General features: G+C 41.2%; 1 protein-coding gene across 1 annotated transcript; it reads left to right on the top strand.

Annotated features, from left to right (window-relative positions):
- The first annotated feature begins 46 nt into the window (after positions 1 to 46).
- On the top strand, positions 47 to 7985 carry LOC113622800 (armadillo-like helical domain-containing protein 4). The gene is made up of 3 exons (XM_027111366.1): positions 47 to 73; positions 6869 to 7003; positions 7247 to 7985. Exons 1-3 carry the CDS (start codon positions 53 to 55, stop codon positions 7313 to 7315), a joined length of 225 nt encoding a protein of 74 aa, XP_026967167.1. The 5' UTR covers positions 47 to 52; the 3' UTR covers positions 7316 to 7985.
- The last annotated feature ends 11733 nt before the right edge of the window (positions 7986 to 19718 follow it).

The raw sequence follows: 19718 nt of genomic DNA, 5'->3' as shown, positions 1-19718 counted from the left end.
GAAAGGTGGCTATTTACATTTTCTTTTCTTATTTTCTGTAGTGAGAAGCTGGATGGAAAAACTAAAAGACAAGGTAAGAGAAGTATTTTCTTCCTTTGCATTTATCTTAGAGGGCATGGCTTTGTCAAGTAAAAGATCTTGAGAGTAATGGAGCTTTATTTCATTATTCTGATTATGGTAATCTATGCAAAGATACAGGGCCACTTCCAGGTGCCCAGCAAGAAAGGAGGTCTTCCCTTTAAGGTCTGTATAATACAAGGGATGCCTTATTCTTTGGAGTACCATTCATACTTATGGAATGTAATTCCTGGTATGTACAACTGAGTAACCCCATTTACAAGGTGGAGTTCCTTTTAGGAAATTGCAGGAGTGTAATCCCATTCTAGTGCGCAGTTCATGTCCCAATGCAAGGATCTTTTAAACCTGATCTTCCTATATGAGGAAGAAATAACCTTGGATTTTGGAAGGCATTGATTTTTGTGACCCAAGGACATAAATTGATGGACTTGATTTAAGAATAAAACTTTGTGATGGAAAGGGCATCCTTAAACCATAGTGGGAGGTGGGATTAAAAACACCTGAACACCTAAGTACTCTCCTTAGGCTCACTTTTATGTAGTCTATCATAGTGCCACTGCTGAGTGATGAGCTGACCTATCTGGAATGGCCAACTATAGAGAAATATTTTCCTCTCTTGCATTAATTCTGCCATCAACATTTGTGACTGACAATATTAACTTCCTTCCAGGTTTATATTTTTAATTTTCTTTTAATTTTCAACACTCTCTAAGGTTTCATTTTTGGTACCTTGTAATTTCAAACTGGAATTACTCATAAAAATATTGGTGGAATTCTGAACTCCTGCTGTAGTCTGTGTCAGATCCAATTACTATAAGCCAGCTCAGATTTCACTGGGGGTTTAGTTAAATGGAAATCGTTTCAACTGCCAGATAGGAGTTACTTCCAATTCGCCTTTCTTAGAATATACATCTGTTGATGGTATCTCATATCTTTTTTTATTATTTGAGGTCAGTTTCCCCCATATTTGAATAATTAATATTTATTTTGCTACAGTTTAATGTTAAAGGATAAAAGAAAACATTCAAGTGCAATTAAAATTGTATAATTATATTAATTCTTCTATTATTTTTCTGCTTCTCAGTAAAATTTAGCCTATATAGTTTTTGAGAATGAGATTATTTTATGTTCATATGTATTAAAAGTGACGTTGAAGAATTTTAAGCCTGTTGACATCAGTGGAGGCCATTTTGGTATCTGCAGTGGGTCCAGTTGTCTAAGGGAGGTGTAATCAGAGGACTGAGCAAGATTTGGGGTAAGAGAAGCGCAGAAGTTTAGAACTGAATATATTTACATTCATAGTGCTTCTTGTTATTTTTCAGGGGAAAATATAATGCAATGAAAAGTAAACAGGCTCTGGTAGTTTAATCTAGGAGTCCGTATATCATTGTTTCTATAGAAAATATCCTTCTGAATTACAAAAATGGACCAAAAATAGACTTAAGAAAACAAATGTTGGCATGAAGCCTGTTTTAAAGTTGGCTGTTGCAAAGTTTCTTACCTGTATGTATATATAGCTTCACCACTCCATTTAGAAATCTGTGTAGCTTTGGAGAAAGGCTGTATTTTCTCTTCTTGTGGACCATTCCTTCTTGTCTCAAAGACCTGGTACCCTCTCCCTGCTCCATTTCACCAAGAGAAATAATTTTATGTATGGTCTTAGTTTTCTGGACTATTCTGAAGTTTTTCCAGCCCTCTTTTCATTTTATTCTGTAGCATTTTTTCAGTTATGTTTTAGTTTTAAAAAATTGGAAGAAAAATAGTTGAAACTCCCACTGGGTTGACTTGCTTTGTCTTAATTTTTTTTTTTTAATTTAACCATTTTTTAAATTGTAGTTATTTACAATGTTGTATTAGTTTCAGGTATACAGCAACGTGATTCAGTTATACATATATATAGATCTCTATTCTTTTTCAGATTCTTTTCCCATATAGGTTATTACAGAATGCTGACTAGAGTTCCTTGTGCTATACAGTAGGTTCTTGTTGATTATCTATTTTATATATAGTAGTGTGTATATGTTAATCCCAAACTCCTAATTTATCCTTCCCCCTCCCCCCGCTACCTCCTTTGGTAACTATAAATTTGTTTTCTATGTCTGTGAGTCTACTTCTGTTTTGTAAATAAGTTCATTTGTATCATTTTTTTTTAGATTCCACATGTAAGTGATATCATATGTTATTCGTCTTTCTCTGACTTACTTCATATGATAATCTCTAGGTCCATCCATGTTGCTGTACTTGCCTTCATATTTTGATTTTTTCTTGGAGGGACTCAGTCTAATCAGTCTGGGAGTGAAATATTATACACTTACTTGGTACATACAATCACATGTGTACACACACACACACACACATACATATATAATATATGTATACATATCTTCCTCTCTCTCTCTCCCTCCTTCCTTTCGCTTCCTCTCTTCCCCCTCTCCCTCTTTCTCTTCATATGTCTAGCTAGCTAGCGATCATCTATAAAAGTCTCGTGAGTCATTATCTTCAGAAACTATTTGAGAGTGAAACTATTGCCGTTTTGTTGAAAGTCACAGAGTCCCTTAGAACTGAAAGCTAAACTACATATTTAACTGGCTCTTCAGTCAACCCAGAACATCTTCTCAGTTTAGCTTCATTTAATTGGTCCTGATATTGGTTTCCCTGTTAGTTAGCTGGACTCTAGAAAGGGTGGTAGGTGTTCTAAAAAGTTCTGAATTATTCTCTTTGTTGTTATTGTTTAGTCTTCCTATATTAGTTAGGATTAAGATCAGCTATGAGTGACAGACAACCCTCAATGACAATGGCTCAACCAAGAGAGAACTTTGTTTGTCTCTCATTTGTGAGTCTGGAGGTAGCAATCAGGGGTTAGTGAGGAGCAACATTGAAGGCTCAGCCTCCTTCTGTTTGATGCTCCATGACTTGTGACCTTTATTCTCAAGGTCATCTCGTGGTCCTGGATGACAATTAGGTCTATACTCTAGCCAGAAGGAAGGAAGAAAAAGGGAGGCTAAGATATCCCTCCCCCTTTAAAAGGGAAGATAAAGGCACTCTGCCATTCTTAAAGGGGGGTGTGGGTAAAGGCTCTGCTCCCCCCTTGAAGAGCATGCTCTGGAAGTTGCACGTGTCACTAATGTATCGTCTCCTTAGTGAGGCTTATCACATGGTCACATCCAGCTGCATAGAAGGAAGGGAGAAGTAATCGTTATTCTGTGCCCAGCCCAGATGGAACGTTCTATTGCTCTAGAAGAAGGGGCGAATGGCTATCAAGGGACAGTCCCTATACTCATTCCATCATTAACCTTCTTCCTGTTTAAATGTCCAAGTTAGTGATGCTTGTTTGACAAATCCTTACCTGGCTACCTATTGATGTATTTTTTCAACATCTATATTGTTTCTCAAAATTGAAGATGCATCAACATTTTAGTTGTATAATACAGGCCAGCCCTATTGTTATATCACCAGGGTCGTTCTATTTCTTCTAGCTTTAGGAAATAATGCAGAAAATGGATGATCCAGCCTATATTCCATAACAGCAATTCTCATGTATAGTCTGCACCAGTAGCATTGCATTACCTGGGAGCTTGTTAGAAATACAAAATCTCAGGTCCCTCACTAGACCTACTGAATCAGAAACTCGGGGAAAGGGGTCCAACAATCTGTGTTTTGACAAGTCTTGAAGGTGATTCTGATGCATGTTCAGGTTTGAGAACCACTGTTGAATAGACATCATAAGGGTACTGAATTCAGCAGACTTTAGGCAGTACAGTGTATCATATGGTTTTCTTATCGTTTTCTTGAAAACCAGTGTTTCTGAACAAATACAGTATCCTGAGAAGGAAGGATACCTTTCTCATAAATATAAAACAAAACAAACAAACCAAAACCAACCAAACAAAAAAAAAAAACAGCTATATCTAGTAATTTTTATCTTAACAATCCATTTTTTAATTTTCAAACTGTTTATTTGGAAATAATTTCAAATTTACAGAAAAGATACAAGAATAAGGATAGTACAAAGAATACCCCTGTTCCTTTTCTCCAGATGCACTTATTCTTCCCACGTTACCCCATTTCTACCTCTGCTCCTTTTTTCTGAGCCGTTTGAGGAAAGCCACATACATCATGGTCCTTTTATACCAAATACTTCAGTGTGTATTTCCTATGAATAGGAATATTCTGTTAGCAAATCATAATACAGTTATCAGCTTGAGTACATTTAACATTGATATCATACTTTGTTCTGGCACCTAGATTTCAGTCTTTTGGTTAACAGACCCCAAATCTCCTTTATAAATTCATTTTTCTCCTCCGTTACAGGATCTAGTCTAGGGTCATGTAACACATTTAGTTGTCAGGATTCTTTAGTTTTCTTTAATGTGGACCATTTGCATAACCGTCTTTTGTCTTTCATGACTCTGATTTTTTTTAAGAATACAGTGCTTTAAAAAATAGAATATTCAGTTTAGGTTTATTGGACATTTCCTCATGATTAGATTCAGGTTATGCATTCTCGGTTGGAACATGCACAGATGCAGTTGTGTTCTTCTCGGCAAGTTACGTGTGGAGGAATGTGCATGTCCAATAATTCTGAACAGAGAAAAGGTGCTAGGCAGAATTTATAACTTAAAATGTACGTGTCTTATTTATTTTCCTTTCTACAGGAAACAAGTCATGGGCAATTCTAAAAACAGAGCTTATTTTCAATTAGTCAGTTTTGTATGAGGGATGGTTAAATTATATTTGAAGAGGGTAGGTTGCTTTATTCCCATCTTGTAATTTACTTGTAATTTCAAGGCACAGGCAGATCACACACACACACACACACACACACACACACACACACACACACGAGGAATAAAGAGAGGAGAGAGATTAATTGAATTTTTGTGAAGTCTACGTGATTTAAAGCTCTCGAAACGAGAAGCCTCAATGTGTAAATAAGAAACATGCAAAAAGTGACACATTTTGTAATATTCATATTTTTGGTGTGGGGTTGAGTTACGTAGTGTGAGGAGACCCACTCAGAGGTTGATCAAGTTGTGCTTCCAAAAGTTCAAGTATCATCCTTTGAATGTACAGCTCTGTAAAATCTAATCTACTGTGCTTAAAATTATCATATATCAACATATATGTATATTTCCATGCACTGGGAATGGTGATGTAAAAAGAAATTCATAGCTCTGGTGAGAGCAATGGAAAATTACAGACTTTTATAAGCCTTTCGTAGATCTAGAAGAAAGTTTGGGTTTCTGTAAAGCATATTAATTTGTTGGAAAATGACTGAGCTTTGTTTCTTGGGGAAAAACACTTAGTATGCTGAGGAACAATGCTATGTTCTCAAATTAATGGAAAAAATTCCACATTCTTCTCTAACTCAAGACTCTGAAAAACAAAACCAGTGAACGAGCTGGCTGTGTACAAGAGGGTGCTGCAGTTTTGTAAGGTCTTGTCCCTTTGATTAATTCTAGAAATGTTGGGAAAGCATCATAGCCTGCTTACTTCGGCACTTGTTAGAAAACTTTTATTTTTTGTCCTTCTCTGTTTGGGCCTCATTCTGAAAGATACTGGAAATAGTTTTTGCTATGTTAAAATTTTTAGAAATAGTCAAATAAGTGAACAGACTCATGGTTTTTCCCCCATAAAATAATGTCTATCAAAAGTACTTATTACAGTACTTTTAAAATTGATAATTGTTTATGGTTTTTTTCTGGGTAGCCTTCTAGAAGGGGCCATCGTGGAAGGTAAACCAGTGTCGTGTTCCTCTATGAAAGGCTCTGGTTATTCATCCACCTCTATCCCTTAGGTGTCTTATTGGCCAAGATGCAGGGAGTACCCTTAGGGTGATGGCCTTACCTTGAACTTGGGTTGGTCCTGAGCTACTTACTCAAGCCCAGGGATGTGTGGAGATCACGCTGCTCTCTTAGGACTGAAGTATCCATAGTAACACCTTGGGGATGTTGGAGACCCACATGCGTTTGAAACCTCCAGGCTCTTTTGGAAGTACCAGTGTTGTTAGCAGTGATCTTTGTGCCCCTCTCTGCCACTTTCTTTCTTTGGGGCTGGGGACATTCAGAATTCCCTCCCAACCTTCAACTTTGGCCTTGTCCACTGGGCAGATATTTTCTTTCATATAAACAAAGCCATCCACATTCTGTGCAACTCTCTCCTCATCCTTGTCTTTTTTGCCTGGGCTCCAACACCTAACATATTTCCTCTTTCCTTTGCAGGTCCTTCTCTTCCCTGCTGTCTCCAGAAACTCTCACTTTTCACTCCCATACAAGCACATCCCTCTTTCCTTTCTTACTGTGACGCAGCTAAGATTGTGAGACAGGGACTACCAAAGTCAAGGCCCTCCTTCTGCCCTCTTAGAAGCACAATGTTCCATTGGGCACTTCAACTCCCCCTGGAGCTTGACTCAGACTGCTATTTCCAATTTATAGCATTTTAATAGTCCTGGCATTCTCAGAGGCTTACTTCATCCATCTTTAATACAAATTATATTTCTGTCACCAAAACCTGGTGTTGACAAATGTGCATAAGCAAGTGGCTGGAGGTGCCACTAGGTCTGGCTGATTTATTCAGTACTTCTTCTGCGTATTTGAAATATCCCAAAATAGTCACATCTCTCTCTCTGTTGCCTTCGCTCTGAAAAGTAACTTTATTCCAGGTGCTATTTTATAACAAAGCAGACAGGAGATTTCAAAGTGTCTAAAAACCTGCTGCCCTCCAGCAGAGCTGAGAAACCCAGGGCAGAAGTCTGTTTAGCATCCTAATGTGTGTTTCTTTTCCCGGGCAGGCTGGCTATATGTCTGGGATGCTGGTGCCCGTGGGGGTTGGGATAGCTGGAGCCTTGTTCATCTTGGGAGCGCTCTACAGCATTAAGGTTATGAATCGCCGAAGGCGAAATGGCTTCAAAAGGCATAAAAGAAAGGTATGGAATCAACAACAGCAAAACCTAATCAGTTTCCGAACATCCTTCGCTTTTCCAATTTGCTTAATAAAGCACACGGGGCCTAATGATGCGTGAATGGGACTGATGTGCCCAGTGGTTCTGACGAGCTGCTGCAGCTGCTGCCTCGGCTTGGTTTGTTCACGTGTCTTTTAAAGGGGGCCTGTTCCTCAGCTTTGCTCTGCGGCAGAAGGAGTTTAATGCGTCTCTGTTTTCTTTCCCCAGCAGAGAGAATTCAACAGCATGCAAGATCGAGTGATGCTCTTAGCTGACAGCTCTGAAGATGAATTTTGAATTGGACTGGAATTTAATTGGAAGAGTCAACGATCTTATGATTTTATTTTTTATTTGGGGGCAAAAAAAAAAGAGGACAACATTCTGCCATGCTGGGGCTGTCGGGCCATCAGTTTCATTATCTGCTGGGGAGTAGATTTTTCGTGTACTGAGCAGAAAAGGCATGCTGTATATGAACTGTAATATGCAGTATTTGTTTTTATTCTGTAGTGAACTTTCCACAACCACGGGCTACAACTCGTAAATATGCAGCATACGTGTTGTTCAGTAGGAGTTGCTAGGTTAGGTAAATATTTTGTATTTTTCGACATTGTCTTGTCCTTGGTTCGGACTACGTGCGCTGAAGTATAACAAGTATTGCTGCCAAGGCACTCTCGACTCTGAAATAGAAATCTTAACAAAGAAGAACTTGTGATGACTGCTCTACCTACTTGAATCCCTAGGCTCGTGGGCCATGCCACATACTACATTTGCATCAAAACTAGCAGCAACTCGGAGTGAAATCTTTTCATCAAGAAGACCTCTCAGCACATTAGGATATATATAGATTTGTTTGTACCTTACATTATGTACTTGTCTCCTGGTTTTTATTATTTTTCCCCTTCCCTCTTATTCTTGGCAAAGAAAAAATGCACTAGAAATAATGCATTAAATTGACTCTCGGTCTTAATGTAAGCTTGCTTTCTTAAATGGTGTAATTGAGTCCCAAAGACCTGTCAATAGATTCTTACATGTTTATCATTAAGAGACGTCCTTTATGTGTATCATTCACTTTGTCAAGAAGAAATGAGGAAGAAATCAAGAGGAAAAGGAGGATAGATAAGCTCCCAGAGCATCTATCTCTGCCACTTGGCTCCGTGCTTGTGTGGCTACCATTCTGAATTATTCAAAATGTTGCTTTTCTGCATCTGTGGTCTTGGCCATGCAATGATTGGGCTGCCATGGGTCCTCGTTCGGCTTTATTAGAAAAAACACATTCTGTGGTAGGAGCAGACTCGGGGGCTAGAGTCCTGGCACATGACGGAACTTATGAACAAACCAGCCTGTCTCAGGGCATCTCACTTTGGGCGATGCTGGACTGTGTTAGATCATTTCTCATTTCCCTTGGAATGTAATTCCTTGCCCTGTCTTTTGCATCTAGGTATTTGGGACTTTCAGGAAGTAGAGTTTTTGGGTAAAGGCTTGGCTCGTTTGCGTGGAAGAATAAAGGTTACTAATAATACTGTCCATGGTGCTTTACGCTATGGAGAACTTGTTCCCATTTATTGGAACCTGCTCTGCTGTGTTCAAGGCAAGCTGCACAGTTGTTTCTAATAGCTACTGTGTGACGTACGAGGTATGTTTTTGTTTTTCTTTTTTGCGGTACGCGGGCCTCTCACTGTTGTGGCCTCTCCTGTTGCGGAGTACAGGCTCCGGACGCGCAGGCTCAGCGGCCATGGCTCACGGGCCCAGCCGCTCCATGGCATGTGGGATCCTCCCGGACCGGGGCACGAACCCATGTTCCCTAGCATCGGCAGGCGGACTCTCAACCACTGCGCCACCAGGGAAGCCCAGGAGGTATGTTTTTATTCTCCCATTTGAATGAAGACAGAGCTGAAGCAGAGAAGTGAAATGATTATCCAAAAGTATATCCAGGAAGAATGAGGACTAGACCCATGGACTCAAAACCACGCACCCCTATCTTCAGCTCAATGCCCTTTCCACATACTTTGGAGGAACCAATAACATTTCAGAGTCTTTCTTTAAAACCAGAGTTCTAAGGAAATAGCTTCTTGGTCCAGGAACATGTCGTACAAGTTTCTGTCTTTGGTAAATGAACGACGTCTTACTAATTTCTCTCTTATGCACACAAATTCTTTTCCTCTCCCACATCAGCTATTTCCTTATAATCACATAACTTTAAGTATCACCTCTAGGGAACTAATAGAGAACTCTTTCTTGAATTCATTCTTGAAGGATAGCTGGCTTACAGGAATGTTTTCATCAAGTAATTTTAATTCTTTTTGCCAAGAGATATAGGCAAATGGGTGAAATTGATCAAGACAAATGAAAAGCTCTGTACAGTCAAATAGACATGAGCAATCGACACACAAGCTCAGAGTCAGCTTTTAAAAATAGAACTCAGAATCATGACTCTCCAGAAATTTGTAATTTCATGAGTAGAGACATCCTGATACTGCATAGGGTACGTTTGCCCTTTCCAAGAGCAGCCCCTTGCTGTAAGTGTTTCTAAGGTTAGGAGGAGGTGAGCACAATGTAGCATTGCTGCCTTTGTGTTCTTGACAAGCTGTTTGCAGGGAAAACACAATAGGCCGCTTCATGCAGCATCATGTAGATGATACTCATGGCCACTAACACCTCGGGCTACTCTTAGTCTGTGGTTTTAACTAGACCATGGTTAATAGGTAACCTTCAAACTATACTATAATAAAGTCACCGATGACAGACATACAGTCAACTCTATTCTAACAACTAACCTTAAATATTTAAGCTGGCGGTGCTGATAGCTGCAGCTTCAATTGCTAACTCCTTCCGCTCTGAACTGAACTGATCCCATCAGAACGGCAGGTGTCCCACTGCAGGGGCAGGGTCTGTGTCTTATTCTCAGGGGGGTAGGCAGTAGTTCCCAAACTCTGTGGCCCCAAAGCATTGCTTGGGATGCTTGTTAAGCATACATATTCCAAGGCCCCTTCTCAGACCCACAGAATCAGGATCTCCAGGGCAGGAGCTTGGGAGTCTCCTGTCCAGGCAAGTTTGAGAACACAGTTAGGAGAGCTCTATGCAGAGAACAGCTTTTCCTTATTTAGGGAGACAGGGAGAGCAGGCCCCTGGGGAGAGACCCTTTTCCCAGTCAGCTATCCAATCAATCACAGCTGCCATAGTGGAGAAAGGAAAACAAGAGGAAAGAGAAAACGGCAGAAGCTTCTAGAGAAAGGGTGGAATGCTGGAACAGCTAGAGAAGGGTTCCTTCTGTGCCCCTGATGTCTTTCTCTAATCAGAAGACAGTACCTTTCTTTTAAGCCTCTTCAGTTTTTCCTCTCCTGTAAGTTGCTTCTTTCAGTAGCTGCTGGCTTAATTTATATGCAATATTTGGAGTTAATTAGTATCCCAGGGAAACAGATTCCCTTAGCAGTGCTTTAGCCTTGCTTCAGCTCATAAACTGCCTCAGATGCGGTCTTGCAGAAACATTTTCTTAAAGTACCTGTATCTCTTACACGGGTCAAAAATGTGGGGAAAAATTTTAAAGCACAGTTTTAGAACATATTGAAAGTAAGATTTAGCATGGTCAATAAAAGCTGGTTCTTTTTTTAAAAAAATTTTTTTGTTGTGGTAAAAGTCACATAATATAAAACGTGCTATTTAAACCCTATTTAACTGAACAGTCCAGTGGCACTAAGTACATTCACATTGCTGTGCAACTCTCACCATCACCTGTCTCCCAAATTTTTCACCTTCCTAAACTGAAACTGGTTATTTCATTATTTATTTTTTTTAAAAAAGGCTAAGACTTCAAAGTCAAACTGTCATAGGGAGATGCCGGGTGCTTCTCTCCATGAAGATACCTTCTTCACGTGGAGCCCAGATGAAAGCCTTTAGTGAGGTCACATCCACGAGTTGGGGGAGAAGCATCAAATCCTCCACAGGCATCGTGATTTCTGTGGATATAAATAATAATGTTTCTACCAGATGCCAAAAAGCAGCTTTTGGGAACAGGATATATTATTTGGCACAAGGTTTCAGCTGCGTGGCCTTTTGGCAACATAGGCTTTGTTCTGACTACAAGGAAATCTGCAAAGGTAGGTTTAAAACTGAAGGAAAAAAATCTCAGGAGTTCCCCGGGGGTCCAGTGGTTAGGACTCTGCTCTTCCACTGCTGGGGGCATGGGTTTTATCCCTAGATGGGGACCTAAGATCCCATAAGCTGTGCGGCATGGCCAAAAGAAAGAAACCAAACTACTCTGCTTTTTAGAGTATGTGAAGATACAGTTACAAGTGAATAACTATGGGCAGAAGAAGATGGAAGAAAAATCATAATACAAAGCAGGTATAAAAATGGCACAAAACATTAGAAAGTGCTAGAGGAGCCTGAAGTTCTGAATGCACCGTTGCTTGGGAAAATGATAAAGACAAGTGAGGAGAAGAATGCAAATGAGGTAGACCATTAGCAGGGGAAGGGGCCATAAATCCACATGAATCTATAGGTCTCCATCCTCTCCATGCCCTAGGTAGAGCGGACATGGATGGGAGGGAATTGAAATCCAAGTTCAGCGAGATGAAAGGAGCTTGGTTACTTTCAACAAGCTTAAGCTCAGTTAAGTATCTTTCTTAATTATGCAAAGTGTGAATGACTGAATATGAATTTCTAGGAATAGGAAATAATTTGAAAACAAAATAATAGTGTTGACTTTTACTAAAAACCCCTTATTTGTACACTTAGCACCTCCCATAACATACATACCTCTATTGGGGAGGCAGCCATTAGACTGATAAGCTGGGGGTGGACCGAGGAGAGACATCTAATTATTTGCTTTGATAATTATCAGCTTTGGCAGTCAGCATAGCTGGAGACATAATTCTGTGGCTTAAATTCTACACGCAGAAAGAATCATCGGCATTTATTGTGTAAGCCACTGTTAGCTGTATAAATGCATGGGCATTATCCTATTTTGGGTATCTAACTCCCTATTAATTAGCTCAACTTTCTATTATGTGTATGTAGGATAAGAGAGAAAGGGAGGAAGGAAAAAAGAAGAAAGGAAGGAAGAAAAATTTTCCCCAGTCAACAGCAGCAAAAGAACAAAGAAACAGATCACATACTCCTTTGTTCTACTTTGCTTAAAAACACACCTGAAATATTGGGGTTAAAAACCTCTCAAATAGTCCACTGAGTAAAGCAAAGATCTTAATAGCTTTCCCTCTTCAAAAAGCAGCAGGAGCAATAAACAAATAACCATTAATAATTTACAATATAGTGTATAAATTCTCACCCTAATATTGTAGTCTCCAGGTCCAAAGTTCAAGACAGATTTTGCTGAGAAGTGAATCTTTTGTGGGATAAGGATGGAGGAACTGAGGAGTCGAAACAGAAGAATTAATTGCAGGGGGGGAAATCCTCTTTTTTTCTCATGTTTCACAGGTAAGGGAACAGAGAGCAAGCAGAATGGAAGGCAAATGGAACACTCTCTTGGATGATTTTATTGCCTTTGAGGTGGGCAGAGAGGTCAGTTGCTCTGGTCTTAAAAATCTGAACCTGGTATCAGGTCAGAAAACTGGGTTTTTATTAACCAGTGTCCTGTGCATCTCAATATTTTCTTCCTAATTCACAGGGATATGAAGGAACCAATTGCGTTAGAGATGTTTCTCCAATTTTATGCCTCACAGCACAGCCGTAGAGTTTGTAAAGTTTCAGACTTTTTCATGAACAGATAGACCAAAATATACATGTTGGAAAGTATAAGCACAGTCTTCCAAAACAGAAAGATATTTGGATACCAGCTGATTCAAGCCTTTTCCAAAAAGGAATCTTGATAACAAAACCTCCAATGATCAGTTTTCCTTATTTCTTTCTTTGTGTAAGAGATAAAGGAAAGGAGAAGAAATCTGAAATGGTTCTTTATGGAACTGATCAAATCCCAAAGGTCTGTGTCAAGGGGAGTGAGGATGGTTAGAGAGTCTATCTTTGGTAAACCAAGAGCCCTGTGATGTTATTGCTTCTTATGGAATCAGTATTTACTGAATGCCTTTATTTGTGTCTGGCAGTGTGTGAAGAGCTGGGGGAACAAGGATAGTAAGACACAGTCCATGAAAAGTCCAGAAAGAGTTATGGACTAGTGGGAGAGGAAGTAAATGGGCCATTTCATCAGAGAGACACATGGGATCCAGAAAAGTAGCATCTAACCCTGCCAAGGTTAGAGATGTTTCTCCAGAACCGGTAGCATCAAACTTGAGGCTAGAGGGTGGAGTAGGGGTTAGTCAGGTAAAGGGGAAAATGGGATGAATGCTCCAGCCAGGGGAACCATGTGTGCAAAAGCCAGCAGTGAGAGATGGAGTCGTTAAGTATGGCTGGAGTGCTGGGGACACTAGGGAAGTGAGGGCTGGGGTTGGTGGTGTGGGAACATACACTGTAAAATATGAGGTTGATCCTGAAGGGTCTGCTAGGTCATGCCAAGGAATTAGGACTTTATTCTGAGGGTATTTAGAAAGTCATGGAAGGGTATTTTTTAATTAATTAATTTATTTATTTATTTAGGGCTCTGTTGGGTCTCCGCTGCTACACGCGGGCTTTCCCTAGTTGTGGCGAGCGGGGGCTACTCTTTGCTGTGGCGCGTGGGCCTCTCACCGCGGTGGCTTCTTTTGTTGCGGCTCACGGGCTCCAGGCATGCGGGCTTCAGTAGTTGTGGCACGTGGGCTCAGTAGTTGTGGCGCATGGGCTTAGTTGCTCCGCGGCATGTGGGATCTTCTGGACCAGGGCTTGAACCCGTGTCCCCTGCACCAGCAGGTGGATTCTCAACCACTGCACCACCAGGGAAGCCCATGGAAGGGTATTTTGCTGAGAAGTGATATGATCAGGGTTGAGTTCCTGGGAAGGCTAGACTGGCAAGGTTAGGGTCAAGGGCTGGTGAACCAATGCAGGTGAGAGATGACCGTGGCCTGGACCAAGGCTGCAGGAGTGAACGTGGAAGGGGGAGGATGGGTTCCAGAGGTGTTCAGGGTGGGGAAGCAGTGGAACTTGGGGGTTCGTTAGAATTTTAGGGATGAGAGAAAAGACAATGGTTGAAGCTGACCAGGGTCCTGGCATTTCTGAGGCCCTGTAGATATCTTGGAGTCCAGTGTCCCACCTTCCAGAGAAACGGACCCTGTGTTATCCCAGCAGATGCAGCCTGAGAAAAATAACCTACAAGTCTGCAAAAAATGTGTGGGAAAAAAAAAATTGTGTAGGCAGCTTTAACTTCCTACAAAATGTGTGTACATATGTGGTCATTCTTTGTAACTTTTAATAGTAGGTTCCAAGTAAAGAACTTTGAATTTAATAAAACTTAATTAAACATTTGGGAAAGCCCTCCAAATCCCTTTAGGTGATTATGTTACTTTGGGTACGTCCCATGTATGGTTATTATCTGGGATCTGACTGACTCCCTTTCCTTGTAAAGACTAACATGAGAGTTTCTTATTCTTTGATATGAAGACCAAAACTCAGGATCTTGTTTCTCTCTCTCTCTCGCTCTCTTTTTTTTTTTTTTTTTGCGGTACGCGGGCCTCTCACTGTTGTGGCCTCTCCCGTTGCGGAGCACAGGTTCCGGATGCGCAGGCTCAGCAGCCATGGCTCACGGCCCAGCCGCTCCAGGGCTTGTGGGATCCTCCCGGACCGGGGCACGAACCCATGTCCCCTGCATCGGCAGGCGGACTCCCAACCACTGCGCCACCAGGGAAGCCCCTCTCTTTTTTTTAGGCAATGAAATCATTTATTATTCATAATAACTAATTTTATACACTTATGGAACTGCTTTCTAATCTTTTTTTTCTACTTTTATTGACATATAGTTGACACACAGCTCTGTATATGTTTAAGGTGTACAGTATAATGACTTGACATACATATACTGCCAAATGATTACCCCAAGTTTGGTCCATTTCCTCATATAGTTAACAACATTTTTTTTTCCTTGGGATGAGAAATTTTAGGCTCTACTCTCTTAGCAACTTTCACGTATACCACACAGCAGGGTTAACTATAGTTATATTATACAATACATCTCCAGTATTTATTTATCTTATAACTGAAGTTTGTACCTTTCCACCACCTTTATCCAATTCCCCACCTGCCCCTGCCCTGCTCCCCTAGGATCTTGTTTTTCTTGAAAACAAAACCAAGAAGCTTCTCTCAAGGCTGGACCATGTGAAGATGATGCTGGGATTTGGATATGCAGCCTGAAGAATCTCATGAACAATGCAGGTTCCATGTCCCTTGCTGAGTGTTTCTGTGACCTTTTGACAGTTGTCATGGATGATCATCAAGTAGTATATCTTCTTTAGCATAGGAAAAATAAAGCAAGTTTTTCACGGTTGCTATATTAACACAAGGCTCGGTTCTGGAGGGCTCAAGGCAACAATGTAGAATTGAGGAAATGCAGAAAAGCATAAGAAGAAAATAATGATCACTTCAGTCTCACCACCAGAGATAACCATTGTTAACATTTTAGTCTATATTTTTCCAATATTTTTTATATGTAGTTATGATATGTTATATAGACATGCTTTTATAATTTACATGCTATCTTGTTGCCTCCCTATAGCTACAATTTCTCACGGTTGTTTTAAAAGGACTAAAGACAAAGAAAAGAGCTCGTGAAAATCCTCCAGCTGTAGTTGAAGGAACAAGCTGTTTTTTTTCTCATTAACATTTATTTGGCATGTCATTGTCATTTTGGCATGTCATTGTCTATGTCATGTCATTGTCTATGTCATTGTCAATGACTGCCCAGTTACCTCAAGACACTTCCATATGATATAAATGAAAACATAGTTGAAAGAAGAAAAATCTCCATAAACAAATGCTGGTGGGCAAATATCATATTCTTGTGCCCAGAGGTATTAGAGAAGACTTTTCTCTCTTTGCCTTTGCCACTGAAGCAGAATTGTAAGCTTTTATAATTAGACAGTAAGACCATGAGTGTAGATAATACGTAGTATTGTGAGAAATATTGGGAAAAAAACACACTTATTGATTGAAGGTTGATTCAGGTCAAGTCTTTTGAATTTAATTAGTATTTTTATATCAATTATTATTATAGTGGAAATTATTTCCTTGCATTTTTCAAAGTATGTGTGTGTGTGTGTGTGTGTGTGTGTGTGTGTGAGAGAGAGAGAGAGAGAGAGAGAGAGAGAGAGAGAGAGAGGGAGGAGGGAGGGAGCTCTAAGTGAGCATATCCTTATGTCTAAACTGGGACACATATGAGACTGAGGGGAAACTATTAATAGTTATGATGGGACAACAGACATAAACTGGGCTGGTCCTGGGCAAACTGGGACCTAAGGACATCCTGGAGAGAGTGTATCAGACACCCATGGTACCACTCCAAATCCCAGCTCTTATTCCAGCCACTGCAGCAGCATCAGTTCTGCAGAGATGTCCACCAGTGTGAGCAGGTACAACCTGCCAGCACCTCAGGTTTGCTCTGACATCATGGAATGGATTACTCTGGGGCCTTGCTTGGCATTCACACATGTACAGCCTGGAAATGCAGAAAGGCTAACCTGGTAGGTCTTAATCAGTGGGGATGGAAGCCAATGGCTAAATGCTCTCACCATTTGTTGTTCATGTAGCAGGTTCTCAGGTTCATTTCATGAAACTCCTCAGAATCTTCCTTAGGAGGGATCACCCGTTGTCCATTGCAGTGCACCTTGAAAACTCATCCTTGTATTGGCTTTCTTCCTTCCCTGTTTCACTCGATCTGCACGCAATACTTTGTCTCAGGCTCTGCTTTCGGGGAACCCAGGCTGCCATAGTTGGGACAGGAATTTTGAGGCAGGCTCACTGGTCAGAGGTAATAAGGACCCCATTGTTGGTGGGAGGTGGAGTGGTGATACCTGGCCAGCAGCGTCTCAATTATTAAGACCCATGGTGGATTGGGATGGGGTGAAGGCAGAGGCAAAGTATTGAGTTGTGTGGTAGTTGTGGTCCTTAAGCAGTATGGGAGCTCTGGTAACTTTAAGAATTGAGGTGGCTGGGATTTTAGACTACTTTGGAAGCTTTAGAAAAAGAAAATGAAGAAAATGACAGGCTCAGGTCAGTCCATTATCAACACAGGGAATGTTGTGAAAGATTAAGAGATGCCTCTATGGGAGTGTTTCAGGAGTCTCTCACCTGTGTATTCTGCTGAAATTCTGATACTCAAGGTCACCCTCCAAGCGAGCAACCTAGACCCGCCAGGATGCTGGCCAAAGGTGAGAGAAGTCTGAATGGGTGATGGAGGGGAAAGATGAAGAAGATTATTATGGTCTTGGGATCAGATGCAACAGCAGCAATGTTTTTGCAGAGATTGTGGCTGGCGGCCAGCTTGAAGGGGACTATCTATGACACAGGGAATATAAAAGGAGGGGGGCACAACAAAGTGCAAGAAATGGATGGCGTCAGACACCTCCTGGGCAACGCTCCAAATCCTCTTGCTCCTGCCACCACTGTGGTCACCAGTTCTGTGCAGGCTTCAGGCAGCTTTGTGTGGTGCAGCCTGACAGAGACCAGCCTCGTGCTGTGAGCCTCTCATTTATCTCATATCAGAGTGTCCTGACACCACACCATGGGAACCAGATCAGCACTCAGGCATGTGCAACTCACAGGTAGGAGGGAGTTGACATGTGTGAGGCCACCCTTGGCCAGTTGAATGGGGATGGATGGAAAAATGCTTTCCTTTTCCTCTCACAGGCAGACAGTTTGGAGTTGCAATTTATAAGGCTCCTCAGAAATCAGGTGGGAGTGGGAGCTAGTCACCCATAACAGTGGCCAACCTGATGATGCGTCCTGGCTAATCCTTTCCCTCCTTCACTCTTCTACCCTCCACCTATACTCCTGTTCCCTGAGATCACATTTTCAAACTAACTACTTCATCGAGGCCTTTGTCTCAGTTTCTGTTTTGGGGAAAACCCAGATTAAGACAGTGAGAGAGAGGGACTTCCCTGATGGCCCAGTAGTTAAGAATCCGCCTGCCAATGCAGGGGACATGGGTTCGAGCCCTGGTCCAGGAAGATCCCACATGCTGCGGAGCAACTAAGCGACTAAGACCATGCGCCACAACTACTGAGCCTGCGTGCCACAACTACTGAAGCCCACGCGCCCTAGAGCCCGTGCTCCACAACAAGAGAAGCCACCAAAATGAGAAGTCCGCAACCGCAACGAAGAGTAGCCCCCACTCACCACAACTAGAGAAAGCCTGCGTGCAGCAACAAAGACCCAAAGCAGCCAAAGATAAATAAATTTATTAAAAAAAAAAGACAGTGAGAGAGAGAGAGTAGACGAGTTGGGGGTACAAAGCAAGAAAACACACTGTGATCTGGTATTAAACTGCAGGAGTATTTCAGGACATCAGAACCCAATTTAGTATTATGATATCTCTAATAATGAAGATGACATATTTAGGCCACATGCATCCTTGTCAGAAACTCTGTAACCAGAGGATATAGTGATTTTAGAGCTGGAAGAGTCCTTGAATCTCATTTTTAGCTTAACTCCTTTATTTTAAAGAAAAGGAAGTTTATTTAGGGTGTGGGTATATTCCAGTACATCTGATAAAGGGGATTTTACAGTATGTCAAACCATCCAGTACTAACCAAAATAATGATGAATATTCCCCAAAGTGTAAAATTATGTACCTAAGAGTCTTGAAGACAAAGGAACAGTAAAAACAGGGTCAGGATAAGCTTCAATGAAGGCCATGTTCAAAACGTACAGAAGGCGGGGATATTTGAGAGAGAACAAACCTTTCCAGTAGAGAGAACTCTCTTGGACTTGTTAAAGTTTTGGCCGTGAAAGAAGGGAACTAATGCATTCTGCATGCCAAGTGTTTGACACAGTCATGTGAGTTGGGCATTATTATCTCCATTTTATACAGCAGGAAGCTGAGACTCAGAGAGGTTAAGTGACTTTGTAAGATGAGTTGTAATACAAATACTTTTGATTGTATTCCTTCCATTCATATCTCCTCTGACAGAGGACAGACCCAATTTCCTCTGTCCTCAGCTGTTCTCGAGTTTATAGGCAGCCTTGTGAGGGCTCTAAGCAGAGTCCATCAGAGGTAGGAAGAGACCACTGATTATTTCTTTTGGTCTCTACACCCCAAAGCGCCTATGAAAGGAATAATTCAATTTTACATTCAAGGCCAATTTAACATGCCTAGTTTCTACCTTTTTCTTCCCATTCCCAGCTAAAAGTTTTTACTAGATCGCTGGTGATAACTTGAGAATAATTTCATTGGAATGGAAAGGATAGTTCCTACCTAGAGTAAAAAGCAAGTTTTTGGCAGGCAAGGTAGTTGTATGAGTCAAAGTCAATGAATATATTTTTACCAATAGTGGCAAATTAAAAAAATAGCATTCTTAGTGCTTTTGATACGGGATTCATTCATCCATGAATGAATGAAATACATTTTCATTCATTCATTCAAAAATGAAAATGAGGGCTTCCCTGGTGGTGCAGTGGTTGAGAGTCCATCTGCCGATGCGGGGGACACGGGTTCGTGCCCCGGTCCGGGAAGATCCCACGTGCCGCGGAGCGGCTGGGCCCGTGAGCCATGGCCGCTGAGCCTGCGCGTCCGGAGCCTGTGCTCCGCAACGGGAGAGGCCATAACAGTGAGAGGCCTGTGTACCGCAAAAAAAAAAAAAAAAAGAAATACACTTTCACTTTTTTTGAG

Source organism: Aethalodelphis obliquidens, unplaced genomic scaffold, assembly GCF_003676395.1.
Source record: "Aethalodelphis obliquidens isolate GAN/ISIS:26980383/991018 unplaced genomic scaffold, ASM367639v1 scaffold10, whole genome shotgun sequence".
In the NCBI taxonomy this organism is placed as follows: Eukaryota; Metazoa; Chordata; class Mammalia; order Artiodactyla; family Delphinidae; genus Aethalodelphis; species Aethalodelphis obliquidens.
This window is presented reverse-complemented; position numbering and strand designations above follow the sequence as displayed.